Source organism: Branchiostoma belcheri, unplaced genomic scaffold (assembly GCF_001625305.1).
Source record: "Branchiostoma belcheri isolate BF01 breed outbred unplaced genomic scaffold, Haploidv18h27 scaffold296, whole genome shotgun sequence".
In the NCBI taxonomy this organism is placed as follows: domain Eukaryota; kingdom Metazoa; phylum Chordata; class Leptocardii; order Amphioxiformes; family Branchiostomatidae; genus Branchiostoma; species Branchiostoma belcheri.
In genome coordinates this window covers 21,916-45,133 of record NW_017803905.1, presented here as the reverse complement: position 1 = coordinate 45,133, position 23,218 = coordinate 21,916, and the positions used below count along the sequence as shown (strand labels likewise).

At 39.3% G+C, this 23,218-nt stretch overlaps 1 protein-coding gene across 1 annotated transcript in view; it reads left to right on the top strand.

The window, feature by feature from the left end:
- LOC109473234 (tubby-related protein 4-like) overlaps window positions 1–23,218 on the top strand; it is a 55,754-nt gene that overhangs the window by 23,872 nt on the left and 8,664 nt on the right. Inside the window, exon 2 of the mRNA XM_019773110.1 lies at window positions 3,310–3,445. Within this exon, the coding sequence (XP_019628669.1) occupies window positions 3,310–3,445 (136 nt within the window). The remainder of the gene's footprint in view (window positions 1–3,309; window positions 3,446–23,218) is intronic.

Here is a 23,218-nt window from a genome sequence, read left to right as displayed (position 1 = left end):
TTGCCTAAGCTGGCCTGTTGTCCAGCGCTACTGAAATATGGCCCAGCCTCTGCCTATGATGACTGCAATATTTTCATTTTTTTTATAAACTCAGAGCGAGAAATCACGATGGAATCTACCAGTTTGCCATTGATTTTGACAGCATGACATGTCTTTTGCACAATGTAAAATGGCGCCAGCTGGGTCACTTTGGGTTTTTGTTCTGACAGATCAAGTCTATAATTGTGAAATGGGTGGAAATTTTTACCGCGGTATTCTAGTTTTCAGTCTTGTCATGCTGTTTATATACCTGTAAGAAGACCCAGGGCTCAAACTTCATTTTTGGGAATAGGTGCACTTGTGCTCCCAACCAAAAATATTGGTGCACAAACATTTTTTTGGGTGCACACTACACCATATAGAATAAAATAAGTAGAATGTCAGCAAAATTATATATTTTGTTTCAATTCTAAAGAAAAGGACTGCAACAATTATATTTTTTCTGACACTTAGATTAAGTTAGAAGTTAAGCATATGCTGTATACTACCATACATTTAACATACTTAAAGTTACGAAAATATTTGGGTGCACCTGAGTGAATCCACAGAAAAAAATTGGGTGGACAGCTCCAAATTTGGGTGCACTAAGGTGCCCATTCACCCAGTATTCACCCAGTATTTTGGGCCCTGAGATCACTTGTCTAAGATTAAGAACTTTCAAGACTACTTTTTGTTAGTCCCCTGTGTGATCTTCTTAGACGTAGTTTGACTGTACATAAAAAAAGCACTCAGCACTAACTTGAGCCACAAAATTTACACTATTAGGAGGATGACATTCTGGCTCCCACTAGTCTGCTCCTCATTTCTCCTCTCTACAATTTATGGATAAACAATTTCGTGACAGACTCAATATTCAGCATAGTTAATCAGGTTAGATATCCTCTAATGAAGATACATGTACGGGATATTGACTCCAACATTTGTAGCAATTACATTTGTAAGGGTCCGCTTCAGAAATAATAGGGCATGAGTAATATTTTAATGCTGATTTGTGATGATGAGTGCAGCATTAAATCTGCTTCTTACAGTATCTCAAAATGGAGAAGTGATGCACTGATGCACAGTCATGTACAATATACAATGCTAAGGCAAAAGCAATTTAATTTGTTAGTCAGGGGTCTCCCCAGAAATTCATAGGGGAGAGGTGCTCCCCAATCGGTTGATGAAAAATCATTGAATTTTCTTGAAAATACGAAGAGAACATTTTGGGTAGAGTGCTAGGAATTTTGGAGAGTGGGAGCATCCTTGCTTCATTGCTTATATTAGGGAGAGCCCTGTTAGTTATTGGATTTTTTTAGAAGAAATATGAAAGCCACAGGCCGAAAAAAAAAAAAAAATTAAAAAGGCTTAAATGCATTCGAATTCTATGATAGCCCCAAATGTTACGATTATCATAGGAGCCATGAAGTCAACATATTCATACATACATACATACCACGCTGGTCTGTTATTTAAACCACACATTGAATTGATAGCTGGTAAAACTGTAACATTTTAGGAAGACATACAGGGACTATCCTCAACTGCACCAAAATACATGTACATTGTACAAGCATTTCAGAGTTGATATAGGACCTGAATTGTTCTTTGTTGTTGCAAATGAAAAAAAAAATGAAGCAGGGAAATCTGAGAACCAAAATATAGAAAAGCACCATTAATTAGTATAGAGCACAATATACACATTGAGCAGTCATCTTGACAATGTTACTCGTTGTAATGAGTGGTTATGGCCTTTGCATCTTTCAGAGTTGCCACCACTTACCACATGTTGCATGCAATTGCTGCTGCTTTTTTATTAGCCAAATATTCTATTAGCCATACTGAGTAAGTAAAGAAGTTGCACTGCCTGACAAACAACTTGTAAATTTGGCCCGTTGTGTCTATTAATCAGTGCAAGTATGGATACATTAGGCCACACCAAGTAAATTTTATGGATGACGTCCTTTGGAGACCCTAAATCTAATGCGAGAGGGCGAAAAAATAACAAGAAGGGCCCTAAAAACAAGATGCCTAGATTAGAAATATACTATTAAGAGATGACAAATGTTAGGACACAAATTGAATGAGATGACAAAGTGTAACAAGCAAGAAGTCTTTTATTTATCATCAAAACAGCAATAATATATCAGGTGGAACAGCAGTTGTCATCTTGTGCTTTGGGGAGATAGATGGAGCGGTCAGCAAGTTTCTTCAAATGTGGCAGCATGTACCAAACTGAAGTCCTAATTGAAGTCATGATTTCCTTGCTTGATGCTTCATATTAGCTTTGGTCCGTACAAACCTATTTGCGGCACTGTCGTGACTCTTTGGTCATAGTTACAGGAAGCGGAATTTCTTGGGTTTTTTTTCTAGGAACAGGCCAAAATCAATGCGCGCGCGGACGTCATCCATAAAATTTACTTTGTGTGGCCTTACAGAAGATACAGGATTAGACTGTCTGACTCTGAGTTAGTCCATAATTTGTTACAGGTAGTCGCTTCTGTCAGTTTCTTTAAATCCTATATCAGATCCTGATGGTGATGGTGATCTATAATTCGTACATGTAGCGGAACATAATAATTATTGTTGTTCGAGTTAGATTTTCCAATAATATCCTCCACAACTTGTGGGATTGTGTGGTGTAATACTATTATAGAATTATTATATATCATTACATTTTATATTAACACTTTATGTATTATATATTATTATAATGATTGTAACTGTTCAAGGTTGTTTGATCCATATACATTGTAGGTTCTAGGTTCTTTTTTTTTCAGATGACTTTCCTTCCTTCGTTCAGTTGCAAATGAGTACCTTTAAGCTTAATTGCTTGGTTAATTAGGGATGTCCCTCGGATAGGACATAACATAGAGGTCCGGTGTTTGGGAAGAAGCACATTCTTAAAGAACCCACCACACCTTTCAAAAGGTGTGGTTGCATGCCCTGGCATGCAATGGTCCAAATACTACGAAAAGTTGGTTATTCACTTACAGGAAGAATATTGTGAAATTTACACTAATTTTCATCCTAATTATCTTAATCAAATGAACAAAACAACATTTTTTTAATGATATCTTAAGTTATGAATGCTGCATAACAATAATTTTCCTATTACTACCGTATACTCGTTACACCAATAGCTACATAATGTACTGATGTCAGTTGAATGTTATATCATTCCTTTTTTTTTGAGATTCCAAATGGCTAGTGATTTTCCAAAATTAAAATGACCAATGTTAAACCAAACAACACAATGTGATTTTTTTCCTTTATTGCTTCCTGTTGTAGATACTGCCATGAGGGCTGGCTGGCCACGGGGAATGCCAAGGGCGTGGTCGGCGCGACCTTCACCACATCACACTGCAGGAAGGAGTACAAGGCCCCTCCCCGCAGTAACTTCAACCTCCGCGGACACAACAGTGAGGTCAGGGTGTTTGTTTGCTTGTGTTTCTGTTATTAATAATTATTTCCACATGCTAGCTACACACATGAGGAACACTGACAGTAAGTTAGGTCAAAGGTCCCAGAAAAGTTCCAGAAAAAGTCATTCCATTTCCTGTCTTCAACTTGTAGGCTATATGCATTTCTATTTTAATGATTAAATAATTCACAAATTTGAAACACCTTAAATTCACTGATCATGAGATATGAAATCTTTGATATCGTGTTACTATTAGTGTGTGAAACTTTTAAGAATGTTTGCCAAAAGCAGTTTAAACTGACTGAATTGAATGTGGAAGTGGTCTATTACTAGCACCACTGTAGCGGTACTTTAGGTAAATAATTTAAGACTCAAAATGAAGAATGTACAACTCAACATTGCAATCACAGCACACCCACATCACATCTTCCCCAGGGCTGAATAGCCTAAATGTGGCTGGTTGGACACCATAAAGCAATTAGGACACATTGATGGCAGAAGGTATCAAAAAGCCCATTTATAAAGAGAATATGGCCACTGCTTTCCTTTGCTGAAAGATTATGATAGGAAAATATTGCCTACAACAACAAAGATGTCAAAAGTGGCCCCATTTTAGTTTTAAGTCCAGTGTCATAAAGTTTCTTCCCCTTCTAAAGTAGCTCACAGTAGTTAGTGTTGTGTGGCGTAACAGTAATAGGCCCAGAACACAGAGGTCCTAGGTTCAAATCCATCTTGAGAAAGGTGACGTTGTGCACTTGGGAAAGGCATGTGACACGACTTTCTTAAAGGTAAAAATGAGTACCTACATGTATGACCAATGACCCTAAATGGAACACGTAAAACGATCATAAGGACATACAATATAATTGCACTTGTCAAGAAAAGTCATGATACATTTTTAGTTTACAAAACTTATCAAAATAGTTACATGTTACATGACATCGTATACGTAATATTATAATAATATTAATGACCCACCTGTTTCTTGGTGTACAAACTGTTAACTTAAAGATGCTGAAAGGCCTTGTCAGCGGTTATGAAAATAAAATAAAAAATAAAAAATACCAAAAAACAGTTACTCAAGCAACTGGATATGATTTTGAAAACGTCAAAATCATATCAGACTTTCAAAATCAAACTGGATATGATTTTGAAAACGTCAAAACGTTTTCAAAATCATATCCAGTTGCTTGAGTAACTGTTTTTTGGTATATCGTATTACCTGGATGTCTAACCTTCATCGACGAAAAAATAAAAAAGTTTGTATTAAAAGCTAGATTCTATATTCAGGGAGCACACACATGGTCACTTTAGACCTTGGTCACAACCCGCCGTACGTGCTTCTGCATGCTGTCTACGTGCAAAAACGTGGGCAAACGTAGGGGATTAAGGTAAGTGGTGAGTACCACCTCCGTACGGAATCCTACGGATTTGGGAGCACGCAGACACATCGTAGAACATTAGGTGCATGTAAAACTTTTTCTGCGTGCGGTCTGCGGATTCACCACCCATACGTGCGAGTACAAGCGACGCGCGTGCCCCGTACATGTGAGTACGGCCTCCTTACGATAAAGTTGCAATCGCACAGAGATCGTACGTTGTATGCACGTACAACTCACTTACCACTTGCGCAACGTACGATGCACGCAACCGCTCACGGCCAGGCGTGGCGTGCAGACCACACTCTTACACCTTGCGCAACCATGCGAGTGACGTGCGTCGACGCCACTCCTTCCCCACGTTTTCAGAAAAAACGTAGCAGACGTGGCCTCCCAATAAAACGTATAGACAAAAAGCATGTACGGCGGGTTGTGACCGACACTTTACAGTACAGATCTCGGGATAAGCATCAAGTCCCGCGGGAGTTTGCGGGATATCACGCGGGAGTTTGCAGGATCTCCTGCGGGAGTTTGCGGGATCTCCTGCGGGAGTTTTCGGGATATCCTGCGGGATTTATCGGGATATCCCGCGGTACGAAATCCTCTCCCGCAACCCCGATCTTCGGTGTGAGACCATAGGTTTCTGAAGGGCCGGCGCCGCTGTTACTTGAAGTTGAACCGCGTTGACTACAGATTTTTACGCAGACGATGCGTGCATGTTTTAGTATGTTTTCAATGCATGCAAATAACAATAGAGCAAATAGTATTTTTAACCAAACATTTCTTTTTTTTAATATCGGAAATCTGGTGGCTTAATAAGGTACAGAACGATAACAAAGTAATACAACCTTCTTGAACAAGTTTTGTGTCCGGCCTTGCGACGTGGACGGCTTTATTTTGATGTCACCCGACCCGCGCTATTTCAGATATAATTTTAAAAAAATCTAACGCATCGACGTGCCAAATCGCCACTCGAGTTCTTTATTTTTCTCCTAGATAGGGGAGGTTGACCTATGGAGTTACGGAAGAGAGATTAAACATTGTGTAAAACAAGGGGGCGAAGCATAATTCAAGGGTTCTTTACGCCTCAAACTTTGATACATTTCGTGCGTCATGCAGTGTTCAGGGCCTGCATGGGGGTTACTGATTACGAATTACGCAAAATTTTTGCTATAAAGTTAAAGTTTCAGAGCTGATTACGACTTTACGCTTTGCGGCTAATGTACTGATTACGAATTACGTTGATTTTTGGGAAGGTTGCCTTACGGTTTACGAAGACAATGAATAAAAAAAACGCCTGATTACGCCTTACGAAAAAGGGCATGCAGACCCCCAGTGTTGGGCCGGGCGTTCCCACGCCGCGTCGCCATAGAAACCGCACGTCGCCAGCAGCGGCGGCGGCGCTGGCAGACTCCCCGGCGCCGACTGACCACGTGGCGTTCCGGCGCGCCAATCACAGCGCGCAAACGGGGACCCGCCCACCAGCCAGGCCGCGAATTCAAAGAGTTGAGACAGATGCACCGCCCCACAGAAACACCGCCTGACGATTGTTATACGTACGTCGGATTGTAGCTTCTTTTTCCGCCCTGCACGGCCTGCGGCATTGTAATTTTCTTATATCCTGATTTCATCCCAAAACAACGTTTTTCACATGTGAGGAGGCTAGTTCCACGGAGTGTATATATACGTACCGAGTGAATTTCAAGTTTTATGGTCTGAGAAGGAATTAATTTGCGTCAAATTTTGCATAAACACGTTTAGTTCGGGTTCTCCCGTGTTTATTTATTTTTCGGGTTCTCCCGTGTCTTGGACGTGCGCTAAGTTTATAGCGTTGTTTAAATCGACTCCGTTTTCATTTAGTTGGCTGACCCCGCAGCTGACAGAAGTAGAATGTTTTCCTACCGAAAGAAACTTTGCCAGCCGTGTGGAAGTACTTGCTTTCAGGGTGATAGCAATCTATCGAAATTAATTATGGACATGGTCGTTGTTGATGCAAGGGTTTTTTTGGGGAGGGGGGAGACGCACGCCCCGGGATTTTGATGGGCAAACTTTTAATTGTCGCAATTGTTAATACTAATACGGAGACCTCTTGACGCAAGCTACCCATGAGAAGACAACAGCTACAAGATTATGAAACACAACAACCACAAACTACTGCCGGTACGCCTCATAATTTTTATCTCTTGGTAACAATCTTGCCGAATTTACCGGAGACGGAGGGATTACTACACGTTACATTGTATTCATTCACGGTAGTTTCTTAAAGTTTGCGCTGAACAATAGCTTTGAAAAAAAAAGTAGCAGTTTTATAATAACTATGACCGCGTGAGAAACACCTTATACACATTATTTTCGTACATTCCTATGCTTCAACACCATTAAAATTGTAGCAAAATTGTAGCAAAGTTGACTGGCGTCAGATCCATCGGCTCGGCACAGCTCGCCCGGCAGGACGTAAAAATAAACATTTGGCACGCCGCCATCGCCGTTCCGAGCCGCGGCAGACTTCGGGGTCTCGCACCAAGTTTTTTCGCTACGCGGTACGCGGGACACGACAGGCCTCCCGAAAGAATACCGCGGGATATCCCGCAATCTCCCGCGGGATATCCCGCAAAATCCCGCGGGATATCCCGCAAAATCCCGCGGGATATCCCGCAAAATCCCGAATCCCGATGATGCTTATCCCGCGATCTGTACTGTAGACATGGATTATACAGGGGTCATCAAAGCTGAGCTCCCATCTATTACAGAGCAAGCTGACCTAGTTTATGGTGTTAAGTTTGGTAGAAACCCACACCCAGCAGTATTTGTCTCAATATTGGATTTTTAATACCAGATGGGCTACTGGTAATTACTGAAGGGTCTTCAGACACTGACATGGATACAAAATCCAAGAATCTATTAATTCTAATGGAAAAAACTTTCCACGTAAAGTACTACTTAGACTAGAGGTAGACCTTCATACAATCCAAGCATCTGTCTTTCTGCCATTTGATGCAATTTTGCCACTTATGACACCATTATTTGCCATTATTTCTTTATACTTTATACTTTATAGGTGGAGCCATTCAATACAGCATGTTGAAATCCACATACACCTACATTTGTATACAAACCCAGTATAATTTTATGGACTGGTAAAGGTTAGAAACAAGGAACTAGAATCAGCCCCAATTTTACCTGCATTAACCTGCATAATTATGCAATTTCCAGCCCTGAATAGTAAAATAATCAAGTGGAAATAATCGAAATCCAAGCAACTGTTGGATAGGTTTCTACCGGTAATAAGTCTATCTGATAATAGAGATAAGAGTATAGGACATGGGGTCTGTTCTGTGGTGATTTATTGAAAATTTTTCACAAGATCTGTTTTTTTTTCACAAAAGGTACTGAGTTTCTAGACAACCCCAACAATACCATGATGATTGTTCTATGATATGATAAACATAGTCAATCTGTTTGATGTTTTAAGTTAAAACTTTTGATCCAACACAAAAATTCTCTCACCTAGAGCTTTCGACCAGTCACTCTGGTCTTCCTGTCAATCTGTTTGAGTTGAGTTGGAAGGTGACAGATACATGAAATTAATGTTGTAAATGATTGATCTTTAAAGGTTCATTATTTGTCACAAATATTGTACCAACTAGACAACACATTGCAGACTGCCACCTCCCCATCAATATTATTGTTGTAGTAGACACTACACTGTGCGCAGTCTGTAGTGATATCACATTTATTGATTTACTGTCAAACCTCCAAAGTCGGAGTATTCTGCCCACGTTTTTTACTTTAGTTTAGGCCACAGCAAGTAAATTTTATAGATGACATCCTCCACAGACTACAAATCTAATGTGAGCAGGTGAAAAAAAAAACAAGGCGGGGCAAAAAGAACAAGGTTCTTACATTTTGAAATTTTTACTCAATCATTGTACAAATGGTTTTGATTCAGTGGGAACATCACATATACACAGCCAACATCACATAATTATGTACTGCATCAAAGTAAGAAACAAAACCTTAACTCAGAGCCTTTTCTCGTCTCCTATCTTCATAGTTATCTGCCATCCACCTTCCGGCATGGCAACAGACATCTTTGCCCATTTTCGGCATGGTGACCTGACTGATGTCATCCATAAAAATTACTTGCCGTGGCCTTAAAGAAAACTGCATTGACACCAATGCTCCAGCCAGCCTCAATTTTGTGAGGGGGAGGGTCGACAATTCGTGGGCGGTGTCCCTCGGGAAAAGTTTGAAATCTTGACCCTCTGAAAAGCCATTTCCTGCATTTGGATTTGAGAGGACGCATCCTGCTGGTAGACTTTAGCGCTTACTTTAATGGCATCTACATCTATTTTCTAGCTCCTATTTTCATGTCTTTAGTTGCCTAAAGTCTATCAAAGATAATGGATTGGAAAAATGTTTGTCTGTCGAGAGTGGCAAAAAGGTATTTCTGATGTGTACCTCCACCTTTATTCAAAATGTAGGTGTATGTGGATTTTAATCTGCTGCGTTGACTGCATGGACCTACATGCATGTATGAAGGCATATAAAGGAAATTGTATAATTTTATATTCCGATAGCAATTAGCAATCTGATCGAGTGGTGCAGGTAAAATTTTTATTTTGCAACTTATTGTCTTGTGCAACTAAGGCCACACTAATTTAATTTCTTGGTTAACGGATTCGCTCGCTTCAGTTTTTTTTCTGATTTGCAAAAAAAAATTCAGAATAACTGCAAAATGCTCATATTTTGCCCTGAACAGTTGAAAACAGTCCTTTTCTTCCTAGTTGTTACAGTTATTCCATCATTCAATCCAGTGGTATCATTAATTAAAGTTCAAAATTCATTGTTAAAATTTTGAACCAGCCTGGTGTGTTGACTTCATGGCTCCTACCATTTGGGGCCATAATAGGTTGCCTAGGCCTGTTTTTATTTTTTTTCGCCCGCCGGCTCCATTTTTTTTCTACAAAAATATGTTAACCAAGAAATTAAATTGTTGTGGCCTAATTTTCAATGTTATGCAGGTATGTAGAATTTCGAGCCCTGAGACTGCCCAATGGCTATATCCCAATGTCAAAAGCAAGGTACTTTATCCTTCAAACTGCCATCTTTGAACTACCGTACAGCCATGAGAGAAACTACGTCAAGCTTCCTGTGCCTTTGAACTCATCTTGCCTTCTCGTAATCCCCTTGCCTCCAGCCGCCCTGCCAACTCTCTCACTAACGCCCATGCATTGATTCCTATCTTTTACACCTAGTTGGTTGCAGACACCAGTTCAAATACCACAGGTCGGGGGTGGGTTGCTTGCGGCTCTTTTCATACAGTGGTGGGCAGACCACACACTCTATCTCTGTCTTATCTCGACTTTTAACACCCTTTAAGGTCTACAGGAACCCAGGCTGAAGAAGATTGATGACCGCCATTTCAGGAACTGTAGTTTCAGAGAAAACTTTCTTCTGACTGCAAATGCATACTGACTCTCATTTTGAATTGTTAAAGAACCACAATTCAGCTTAATATGTAAGGCTGTCAGTGCTTTTATTCTCAATAAACCATTTCCATCATTTTATGGAACTCTCCTCACCTTGCATTCATCATTCTTAGGCAGTGTTAGAAAATTTTTTCAGTGTTCTGCAATACTGCAGAATGTCAAAATTTTGCTCTGCAATTTGGTAAAATAAATACTTTCTGCAAATACTGGACTATACATACATACACTTACATGTATAAGCCTTGACCTAAACCCATACAAAATTGCATGTTGGCCAACATTTTACATGCGATTTAAAAATACAAAAAAGACACATTTGAGTCTTCTGAGGAAAGGGCAGGTCTCCTATTGCATGTTTGTGCAAATTCCATTATTGAAAAAATACATGTACATGTATGTGTGCCAAAAAAATAGCAAGATTTAATTTACTTTTGATTAATCTTGGATGTATTCAGGTTGTTGCTAAATGATTTGTAAGTTGTGTGTTAAGTTAGCATAGCTACATGTACACAGTCCCCAGTGCCTTATACTGTTGATAAATGCTGTACACAGTCCCCAGTGCCTTATACTGTTGATAAATGCTGTACACAGTCCCCAGTGCCTTATACTGTTGATAAATGCTGTACACAGTCCCCAGTGCCTTATACTGTTGATAAATGCTGTACACAGTCCCCAGTGCCTTATACTGTTGATAAATGCTGTACACAGTCCCCAGTGCCTTATACTGTTGATAAATGCTGTACACAGTCCCCAGTGCCTTATACTGTTGATAAATGCTGTACACAGTCCCCAGTGCCTTATACTGTTGATAAATGCTCCCATAGGCAGCAATTAAGTATGACTTATAGTTCCATGGTGTGTTCTAAGATAAACTGGGGGAACTGTGACAGATACAAATGACTAGGCTGTGTCGTAGTGTTTCTTTTGGAGCTGTATATACATGTATGTTGAAGTTTTCACTGACACTTTATCATGTAACATTCATTTGGTAACTATATCTCACTCATGCATGCAGACATGTATGTACAGTCACATTGTGCATTTAGGACTGTTTTCAACCTAGGAAGATGGTGAAGATGTGGAAACAAACTGCCTATTGTTTGTTTGTTTGTTTGTTTGTTTGTTTGAACCATTCTTTATTCATGAGAAGTTCAAATTGCCCTGCAGGCCGCTTTTCATTGAGGCCATGAGGGAAGAGGCCAGAGGGTATGGTTCAAACAAAATATATTTTTGTCGTCTTTGACAGACAAAAAATGGCATATTTACATCTGGAAAGAAATTTCTGTAAACTAAGCTTAAAGTCTACCAACAAATTTTCCCCTCAAAATGCAGGAAATAGGATATCAGAGTCAAAATAAAATCAAGATTGTCCAGATTGCAAAATTTTTACAAGGAGAAATTGCCCCTGAATTGTTGGGCTTTCTGATGTTACTTCAAACGAAATTGATATGATGGGGAAAAATTCAGTCTGGCAAGGATATTGCCACATAGTTCATACAGTTCATCTACATGTAACTCTTGTGTCTGAGGATAACCCTGTTAGGCCATTTTGATTTGATTATATGGATGACATCCTCGTGTGCATGAATTTTCAGCCGTTTCCAACAAAAAAAGTTTTCAACCATACTGTGAATCATCCAAAACAGTTGCAAAAAAAATATTTAAAAAACGCTACCAATGCCATTGAATGCCAAAATCAAAGGAAAAAGACGAAAATGTAAAGAAATGAATTTGAAGAGTAGATTATTTGCCATACCATACTCTGTGTCATTTGTTCAACCTTCATGACCACGTAGATTTCATAATTTTTTAGGCAAACTTTTTTTTTATTCGCACGCTCGCATCATTTTTAGAGTTCCCAGAGGATGTCATCCATATAATCAAATCAACATGGCCTTATCTACATGTATGTACAGTAACTGATACTGGAAAGGACAACTGGGAAATTTCTACTACTAGTACTAGTACATGTACTTCAACTAGAAGATGGATTGGAGCTAGGAGTCCCTAGCCACATGCACAACACTGCCTACCTACACACACACAACGCTAGCAGCATACAGAACATCCCTGTTCTCCCACACTGCTCATAAATCTGGTATTAACGTGCAACTGTTTTGCCCGTAAAACCTGCTCCCTTTCCAAATGAATTATGCCCTATGGTGTACTAAGTCTTGTATCATTAGTTTCCATAATACTGCTGTTAAAGGGAATATTCGTACAGGGAAAAACAAGAAAGGACCCCTGCGGGTCTAGTATTACCGTAAGGCCACACCAATTTAATTTCTTGGTTAACGGATTTTTCTAGAAAATTAATGTAGCGGCTGGGGGGGAAAAAAAAACATGCCTAGGCATCCTATTATGGCCCAAAATGGTACGATAGGAGCCATGAAGTCAACACACCAGGCACACTAAACAATGAATTTTGAACTTTTAATGATACCACTGCATTGAAAGATGGAATAACTGTAACAACTTGGACTAAAAGGACTGTTTTCAACTGTTCTGGGCAAAATATGAGCAATTTTGATTCTGAATTTTTATTATTTGCAAATCAGAAAAAAATGAAGTGGGCAAATCTGTTAACCAAGAAATTAAATTGGTGTGGCCTAAAACACAAAATAGTGAAAGGGCATAGTTTAAAGAGCAACAGAGCTGGATTTTCTAAGGCAATTCTATGGTCACCCTTTAAATGTAGTAAGTTGAAGCAACCCTATCCCATATGTAGCATACTAAATATAAATGTGACATCACTAGCGGAAAATGGTTGCTTGTTTCGTATTATATTCTGGTTCTAGCTACATATTTATAGGTGGTACATGTACATGTACTATCCATTTAAGGACTCCTCACAATCTTCTTTTGGGGCTATTTCAAATGCTTCAAATATAAAATGACGACAAAAACCCACTAAGAAATGTAATAAATGAAATCAATATTGTAAATTTTGGTTTTGCCGCCCTTAAAATGCAAGTGAAGAGATGTTCATAGTAGCCTGTCCTTGGTGCTTAATTATGGGTTCACCACACCACGAAGTGGTGGTGAACCCATATTGCTTTTTCTGATGTTTCTTCTTCTTCTCCTCCTTCTGCTGCCATTTTTTAAATGGATTCAGCTTCTTCATTTTAGGGCCTAAGGTCCTGAAATTTGGTATGGAGGTACAGTGGGCAAATACCCCTAGGCGTTTTTTAAATTTTTGTGATACAGGCTTTTAGGATGGTTTTATTTGAGTTTTTTGGCTGTGTTATAGCAAATGTATTACTGTGTTAGTGTGCCGTGTTTACCACGTCTGGGCATGAGTCATCACAATGGAATGCAGGGCATCAACCAATAGGCATGCAGCTTTCCTCTATACTTCTTGCTGATTGGCTGTTGGGATTTAACTTGATTAACACCTGCACAGAGCATTTCCACCTGCACAGAGCATTTCTTGCTGATTGGCTGTTGGGATTTAACTTGATTAACACCTGCACAGAGCATTTCCATACTGACAGTATGTCTTTATTCAAGTGTTTTGGTAGGTATTTCAAGCTTTTCTGCTCCAGCATTGGAATGCGGGGCATGAACGTTTTTTTATTTATTTTGAAAATCAACAGTTTGCATTATGGAATTAAAAATCCTAACCAATAAAGTAGGGAATAGCTATCCAACTGTTGTTTTAGTTGTATGTTACTTCATATTATAGTTATATCAATGTAAATCATTGTTTCCCTTGTGTTTCTCATTCTTTCCCTGCCATGTCGTAAAATGTGGTGAACCCATCGCTGTATTTGCTCCAAAGCAAATATGGCCTTTCTAGTTTATAGTAGCTCTAGAAAGTCTTTAAGCCTCCCATGTAACAAGTTATGACAAAGCATTGAAGCAACAACATTGAAATTAAAAGGTGATATGTAGAGATAATAGACCTCTCCGTGCTTTTATGGCTACAAGATTGACTGAATAGACTACTGACAGTGCTGATAAGGGTTATTACCTACAGTAGTGCCACATGTTCAACTGGAATTACCCCATATTTCAGATACCTATCACATTATGCAACGATGTGTAAGGGACAAAATGAAGCGGGCGAATCCGTTAACCAAGTCTTAGAAATTAAATTGGTGTGGCCTTATGTAAAATTTTCTTGATGTTGAGGGTTTTTGTCACATTTTGGCCATCTTACTTTGCAAGATGTGCCTCTGGTCTAGTCCATCAGTCCACTACAATCATCATGTAGTCATTATATCCACTCTTCCTCAAAATTTAACATAAAGAGTACTGTCCAGGCTTTTAGCTAGGATTTTTTTGTTGGGTGTCCATTTTTTTTTATTGTATGCTATGCATAGTGAAGACGCGCGGTGCGCAAGCTTTTTAGGGGGGCTTTTTTAAAAATTCATAATGCTCTCAAACACTACTTTCTGCATTTTGAGGTGCAAATGTGAGTTTTTTTCCATCAGTAAACCATTTTTTTTATTTATAGTAAGGCTGAAGGGAGGCATGTGTGCATGGGAGTGGGAAAAATAGGGCGTCTTTAGGGTGTCCTACCAAAAAGTAGGGCGTCCAATTTCTTATTATTTTCAGTACAGGGCGTCCAAAAGACACCCTGGACACCCCCCTAGCTAAAAGCCTGGTACTGTCTGTCTGGTCTTGTCAGATATGTAAGTATCCATTTACACTAAAGACAGCCGTCTGGGCCCCAGTTGTTTCATGTAGACTGCTGAAGATTACAGTTTCTGTCTGTAGTGATGATCAAAGGTCCAGCACCAAAGCACGGCATCTGACTGATGTATATCTTTGATCTACAGTCATGTAACATACAGCTAGTCTTGAATCAACCACTTTGAATGTGAGGCTTTTAAGTTGAGTACTTCAGTCATTATCTCTTAAAAGCTTGGCTGGGATAGAGAGAGAAAGTAAGATGTACTGTAGAGGCAGCAGAGAATGGCTTATTATGTTTCTCAGGGCTCGAAATACCACCTGCATATGCAGGTTAGTGCAGGTAAAATTATAGGAGATGTAAATTTTGTAATGTCTACCTGCACCTAACCTGCACTGGTCCATGTACTGGGTATATGCAGGTTAGTGCAGGTAAAATTGGAGCTGTGCAGGTATTTCTGATGTCTACCTGCACCTAACCTGTACTGGGCCATGTACTGGGTATATGCAGGTTAGTGCAGGTAAAATTGGAGCTGTACAGGACTGGTATTTCTGATGTCTACATGTACCTAACCTGCACTGGTCCATGTACAGGGTATATGCTGGTTAGTGGATATACCCAGTACATGGACCAGTGCAGGTAAGGTGCAGGTAGACATCAGAAATACCTGTACAGCTCTAATTTTACCTGCACTAACCTGCATATACCCAGTACCGGTATATGGACCAGTGCAGGTTAAGTGCAGAATCACCTACACAGCCCCAATTTCGAGCCCTGGATAGGTGATATAATAATTATTATTGTTGCGGAAGCTCCAGTTTAGCATGAAACACGTACATGTAGGCAGGAGTAGAATGAGGAGTACACATTTTTGTATTTCCCACATGGCACAGGTAATTCTAATTGTGACTGTAATGCTCATGGAAGCCAGTCAGAAAACAGGATTTAAAATTTGGATGAAGATGGGAAATGGCTGGCTTAGAGAGTGTACTCAGATTTAGAGCAGAACATAATGAATACAAATCAGGATTCAGAATTGTTGTTGACAACATTGATTGATTGATTGATTGATTGATTGATTGATTGATTGATTGATTGATTGATTGATTTCAAGAAAAAGTACACACTCCAGGAATGAAAAAGATCTTGTCAAAGGTCAATATATGAATTTTGAATTTATTTAGTAATATGTTGTCAGTGTTCGAAATACCCGTCTGCAGTCTGCAATTTGCAGATAGATTTTCAAGATTGCAGAAGAAAAAATCTTACAATCTGCAATTTTGCAGAAGGAAAAAATAGGCTCCGGATTCAATAGTTTTCAATTAGCAAAGCAGTGGCGCTGTGAATAGATCGAAAACCTGCGCCGCACGAACCTGCCGGCGTTTTCCAGCAGACTGTAATGTTCCCATATAAGGGAATTTGGGGTCAAAGTTGAACGATTTCGACAAGGCGACGAAAGGCGACGATAACCAAATATGGGCACTCGCCATTTTCAGATGTTAGATTTCGTCTCCCGGGAGGACCCGACAACTGCCTCGGCAATTTTCGGCAGTTTTCCCTGAGCATTTCCCAGCAGGCAATACGGCAAAGGAAACATGGCTACTCCGAAAAACCACACTCGCCTCGGCGTTAATTTGCCGAAATTTCGATGTTTTTCCTTGGTATTTTGCACGATTCAAGCAAAGAAAACAAGTTGATCACATGAACAAAAGATAAATACAGCACTGGGAACCTAATGGTCCGTTTTGTTGGGCGGTAATTTCTCATTTCGTGTGCAAATTTACGTGCATCACATTGTGACCATATTGTGTAAAATCAGTGATTTTCGGCTCGATCCGAACCAAGCACGGCCCGTAGACTTGTCCTTTATTATTTCTAGATGACTATCGGTACCAAAATACGGGAAAATATTGTTGCAAAATGAGAGAGACGGAGACTAAGGTAAACTTCTTTTATTTGAAGGCTGGATTTTCATTTTCCTGGCAGGCTTCTTTGTATGTAGTGATCATCAGTTATTCAGTAACAACAAATATGGATTTTTGTTCCGGTCAAAAAAACCGGTCCACCGACCTTTCGGTTTTTTTGGACCGGACCGATAAAATTTTACGGTCCGAACATATTTAAAAGAGTGATATTTTGAAGAATTTCAGTAATGCTACAGATTTACAAAGCTATACCGTTATATATATATGATGTAAAAAATAGGCATTATTGGTTTCAGAATGTTGTAATATGGGGGCTTGTGTATTTGCAGAAAGTATTTCCAAATTGCAGGACGAAATTTTGACTCTTCTGCAATATTGCAGAGCACTGAAAAAAAGTATTTCGACCACTGGTTGTACAATGATATCATAATATGAAAATTATACAATGTAGTAGATTTTTCTCAAGACTTGAAAGTCATTTCACATTATGTCTCTAAAATGGGAGCAGTCCTGAGCTGCCTAACATTATACCATATTTGTTCATTACAAGCCATATTAAGGCACAGACAAGAGCAATGAATTTCAGAAACTTTAAACCAGACTTGACAAATGATAAGAAAATTATTACATATTATTACATAATGCATCTTTAAACTGCCCTAGCCTGTATATTCTTACAGGACTGCTTTAGATGGGTTGTTCTCTGAAGAAAACTAACTAAAGATTATACCCAACACTGCTCTTAGACTAATAATGTTACTGAATGCAGCTGAGTTATGAGACAAAATTACTGGCGTGTATCTAATAGCTCCAGAAGAGCGGGCAGTCATTTGTATTATTCCCAGGTTAGAATTCTGCACGGTGTAAGAACAATTATGTTTACAAAGCAGGAGCTCCGTCAAACTAATTGCAGCGGGCCTTGGTTCTAATCAGGACTCCCACACCATGTTTCTCGGGTGGTATGATGAATTTAGAGGATGCCCTGGCGTCACACAGCTCATTTCAGCTATATGAATGAGAGGCATTTCGTTTCATGGCTATTCGGCTATGAAATGATTTGACACAAAACACGAACTGTATAGTGTGCACGTTCCTAATGCGTAAGGTGAACTACATGTATAATGAACATTCATTTTTGGGAATTGGTGCACTAGTGTACCCAACCTAAAAAGTTGGGTGCACAAATTTTTCTGGGTGCACCATGTAAGATAAAATATGCTACAATGTAACGATAAGTAGAATGTCAACAAACTTATTATGTTTCAATTTTCTAAAGAAAAGTACTATAATGATGATTTTATTACTCCGTGAAGGAGGTCAGGACCTCCGGACGGAGTGTTGTGATCGACTGATTTTTCATGTTCGCAGTCAAAACACTGGGTTCTCTTTGTGTAATCGGCAGGCAATTTTATACGCCGTCTGCGGGCATGCCCGTGTTGATGCACGAATGTGTATTTTTGCCGTTGCTGCTTTCGCGGTCAATGTAATATTGCAGACGCACCCCTACGATTGCGAGGCGAATTGGAATGGTCCAGAAAAACGCGTTGTTTGGAATAGCAGTGAGGGGGTGGAACTTCATGTAGATACGGGGTGGTTTTTATAAGTGGTTCCAGATGTTTTTGCCCATGGTTAAGAGATGCCAAGTTTTTTGGAAGATGTTCGCAGCCAAAACGCATTCTTCCGTACGTCGCATTTCTGTGTAATTTCGCATGTGGTGTGGCATTATGTCCGGGATGATGCACGTCTTTTATTTTTACCGTAGCTGTTTTGATATTGAAGTAAATGCATATTTTAGAAACATCCCTACTTTTACAATCCTGTGGAATAGGCCGTAGGTTTAGGCAGTTGTCTGGTAGCAGAGGTACTATAAGCAGATATCCTGGTTATCTGGCCGGCGGTAGTAACACTCGCGGTGCTTACCGCAACTGTTGCTGGAATTTGTCCTGTTCCAGGCGCGCTTAATTAGGTACAGGCACGGTAAGACGGTGGGGCTATCTTTGTTACTAGACACGACCATGATAGTCCGATCTTTATGTGAATGCAATGATTGTGTGTGTGTAATTAAAATGAACTTCGAACTTGAAGCACAGTATCTTTACACGCCCTGGGAGCAGTAATGGATTTAGCTCTTTGTATGTTTTATGCTTGTGACGCGCCCTCATTGTATTAACCGTTGCCTAATTATAATGTCTGCACAGTAGGTCTGGCGTTGACGCTTGGGATTTTGTTGAAATATATAAAACTTCACTGATGATTGTCACCTATGGCTTCTTGTTTTTTTTTCTGGATTCTTACTAGCAAGAATATGCTGTATAATACATTTAATATCTTTACATACCGGTAGAACATGTACATGTACTATGTACCAGTATATGTCGAGCCTTGTCCTACCACAACAATAAATGAATGTACACTCAGTAAACGGAATATCTAAATCCCAACAAGACTATGAAGAATTATTGTAGCGCGCAGCATGCATATCTGTATACACAGAGGACAGCTGCCATAAACCAACATTATGTGTGGAAATATAATCTCTGTGGTGGAATATTAGTCCATATCTCCTCCTGCAGAACGTGCCTGGAACCATCCATTCCGCCCGCCGGCCCTCTGGTACCAGAGATAGAGCAGGTTTACAACCTTTACTCAGCCATTAACAATCAGGTTTTACTGCAGCAGCATTTTAAGTAGACTTGACTGCATCATGCATTCCTTTACATGATGCACTTTGGAATTGTGTAGCTATTTATTAGTAATAACTAATTCTATAGCTGCTGTCAAAATGTATGCTTTAAGATCTTGACTGTGTTATATTTTTTCTGGTTAAGGAAAGGGTAAATTCCTATACTCAGAGGCTACGGAATAAACTTGATACAAACTCACTATATCAAAAGGAACTGATTCAGAGTCTCTTTTAAATCTTATATATTATTATACAATTGTATATATTATCGAATATACAAGCACAAAAGGGCTGCTACAAATGTACATGTGCAAGACTTGTAAAGATGACCCAATGTCAAGCTTGTGCTCCCTTCAGAGGCATTTAAAGGCTCAAAAATATACTGCTGCTGGTGGCAGAAATATATGCACCTTAGTGCAGGTAAAATTGGGGCTGTGCACTGCCACTAGTGCCAGATATTTCTGAAGCAGATAATATTATATAAATGGTGTATGTGGCTTTGTATTTGCTGCATTCATGATCACTGCTGCCAGCTATATGAGATCATAATAAAAGAAACTATGGCAGTAGATTCTGAACAGTTTTTACTTCTCAAAGTGTGAGTGATGCAGGTAGAATTTGTCTGGTAATTTTTCATGTTACCAGCACCAGTGCAAATACGCAGAAAAAAGTATTTCAAGTCCTGATACAGTATACTAATTTTAAGCATAAATGGGCTAAAGCTATATAGGCTTCTTATATGGCTTGTAAAGATGACCCAATGTCATTGTGCCTGAAGGAAATACACACAACACACAAAGTAGATCTTGGGAACTCTTAACAACGCCTGAAGGTGCTTTCACTTATATAATGATTCAGTTACATGTATTTCAGATTTCAGGTAATGACTAAACTATTAAACTTTTTAAAGGGTTTAATTATGAACATTTTGCATCTACCCCCCCCCCCAAAAGTGCTCATGCAGGCTATGTATATTATTAAAAAACCCTTGTCCTGCTGTGCGCAACATATGTCGCGCGGCACACACAGTACCATCTATATAACACCCTGTATAGGTACAATTTGGGGGTATTTCTCGTGCAACGCATCACACCGCAGCGAAACGCAACGAATGCGGAAGTAACTGTGCCACTGCAGGGCAAAAAAAATTGGGGGTCTATGATCTAATTAAGACATGAAATTATTGAAAAATATTGTGCCAGGAATGCCAGCAGGACAAGGGTTAAGCAACGATGTATGAATTGCCAGTTCCCTAAGGTCTGGATGTTCCTATTTGTCTGTGTCCTCTATCCACCAGATTATTCAAGCTTCAATCTAAATTATTACCACGGAGATGGTTTCTAATATGTGCTGTGATTGGTTGTTAAGGAGACCAATTTATATACTTCAGGAGAACCTCTCTAAATAATCTACCAGAGCAAATTAGATTGAGGTATTTTGCACAGTGCACCACCCTGTAAAGTATCTACTATAGAATGATCTAACCTTTATAGCAACGACCTTCTTCCAAGCCTTTGATTTATCGATTTAGTTGTCATGGTGACTGATGAGATCAAGCAATTTGTATCCAAGGGTCTTTTATTGAAAAGGGAATCCCTTTCGCTTCATTGGTCAGAACAGCTAAGCCCCCGGGCGTCTCGCACGTTGGTTAATTGATAGTGACTTGGTGAGGGCCAATAGGATTACGGTAATTGATGTTTGACGTCAGTAACGTTGGTTTGCGTATCGGAGCTGTTAAACACGTTGGTGCTCGTGTTAAGTCTGCGTACACAGATTCTATCTTAACTTCCTCTGCTGAGGGATTAACTCCAGTCACTAAATATAAATGGTGCTGCTTACAGCATAAGTCAGAAGGGTGAGTGGTGTTGCTTAGGCCTGAAGGAAACAAAATGTTGTGTTTCCATTTAAAAAAAATCAATCTTTTTTTGGTGTCCGCTGCCAACGGCACTAGATTTTCGGTCTGACATAGTGGTTCGTATTGGACCAAATCAGAATTGAACCAGACCTAATGTTTCGATTTTAGTCCACCTTTCATCAGATACAGTCAAACTGTATTCGTTGGATAACTTTGCCTGGATTATAAATTAAAGATAATTTTTTTTAAAAGTGCATCCCTACCTACCATCCCAAAATTTTTTTCAGGACCGTTAGGCCATACCAATTTAATTTCTTGGTTAACGGATTCGCCCGCTTCATTTTTTTCTGATTTGCAAATAAAAAGAAAAATTCAGAATCAACTGCAAAATGCTCATATTTTGCCCTGAACAGTTGAAAACAGTCCTTTTCTTCCTGGTTGTTACATGTACAGTTATTCCATCTTTCAATGCAGTGGTATCATTAAAAGTTCAAAATTCATTGATATAAATTTTGAACCAGCCTGGTGTGTTGACCTCATGGCTCCTATCGCACCAGGCCATTTTGGGCCATAATAGGATGCCTAGGCCTGTTTTTATTTTTTTCGCTCGCCCGCTCCATTATTTTTCTAGAAAAATCCATTAACAAAGAAATTAAATTGGAGTGGCCTAAGAGGAAACACAACATTATTTTTCCTAGGCCTTATCTGTTGTGACAGTTCCTGTGTAGAACATGACATGTATCAACTGCAGCTTATTCAGACTCCCTATTCTACACTCCTACACATGCCTGCACCATGGAGATAGCCATGAGTATGACGCCAAACGCCACACAGTAGTAGTAAAAGCAGGATTGAATGGAAGCCAGTCTGCGTACACACACCCTATCTCAACATCTGTACTGTGCTTTTTATACCCATTAAAGGCCCTTACTGCAAGAAGTTTGGACAGATATATATATACACTGTACATGTAGATGTGTATCTGCCTCCTACTATACAAAAACACCAATTTTGTGTTACCATTTCCAAGTCCATACATGTCTTTTAAGTTATCGAGAGATAGTATTATATTTGTCTTGGAAGTTCATCCGTCAGTTGGTTAAGTAAATTAAATGATTTATCACTAAAAGTAAGTGATATAAACTCCCTGGCACATTTGCGCAACTGCTTTATGTGACGGTATCAGCCAAGTCTAGTGTGATCAATATTAGGTCATGTGTCTGTAACTGTCGCAAGTTTATGTGCAGAAGTGATTGGTCAGTGATTATTCTGATGAAGGCAACAATCTGGTCATTGAAAATTTGACCCCTAGTGTTGGAATAAAGACAGTTTACTGTTTGTTGCATTTCATCTCCCACTGCCTCCACTGAGAAGAAGTCAAACTTCCTAACAGCTTGGCTAGAATAGTATACTACATGTAGTAATAGAATAGAATAGCAATTACCATGTTTCTTATTTATGTAAAGCATATCCACTCCTTACCCTGTATTACGTTTTATTGGTTTTAAAGTAGATAATATAATTAGTTAGATATATTAAGCATACCGTATAATGTAGAACTCCATGTTAGCATATACTTTTAAATCACCACATTCTGTATTCATTGTTTTTGTCAATGTCTGTTTGCAATTAGCCCTCGGGCCCTCAATTCTGCAGAATTCTGGCTCCAGTTCCCAGAATTCTGTAGAATTCTGCAGAATTGGGTTAATCTGCAGAATTCTGGGAACTGGAGCCAGAATTCTGCAGAATTGGGTTAATTCGCAAGGGGCCGATGGTCACCGATGGCTACTATTTCTTACATCATTT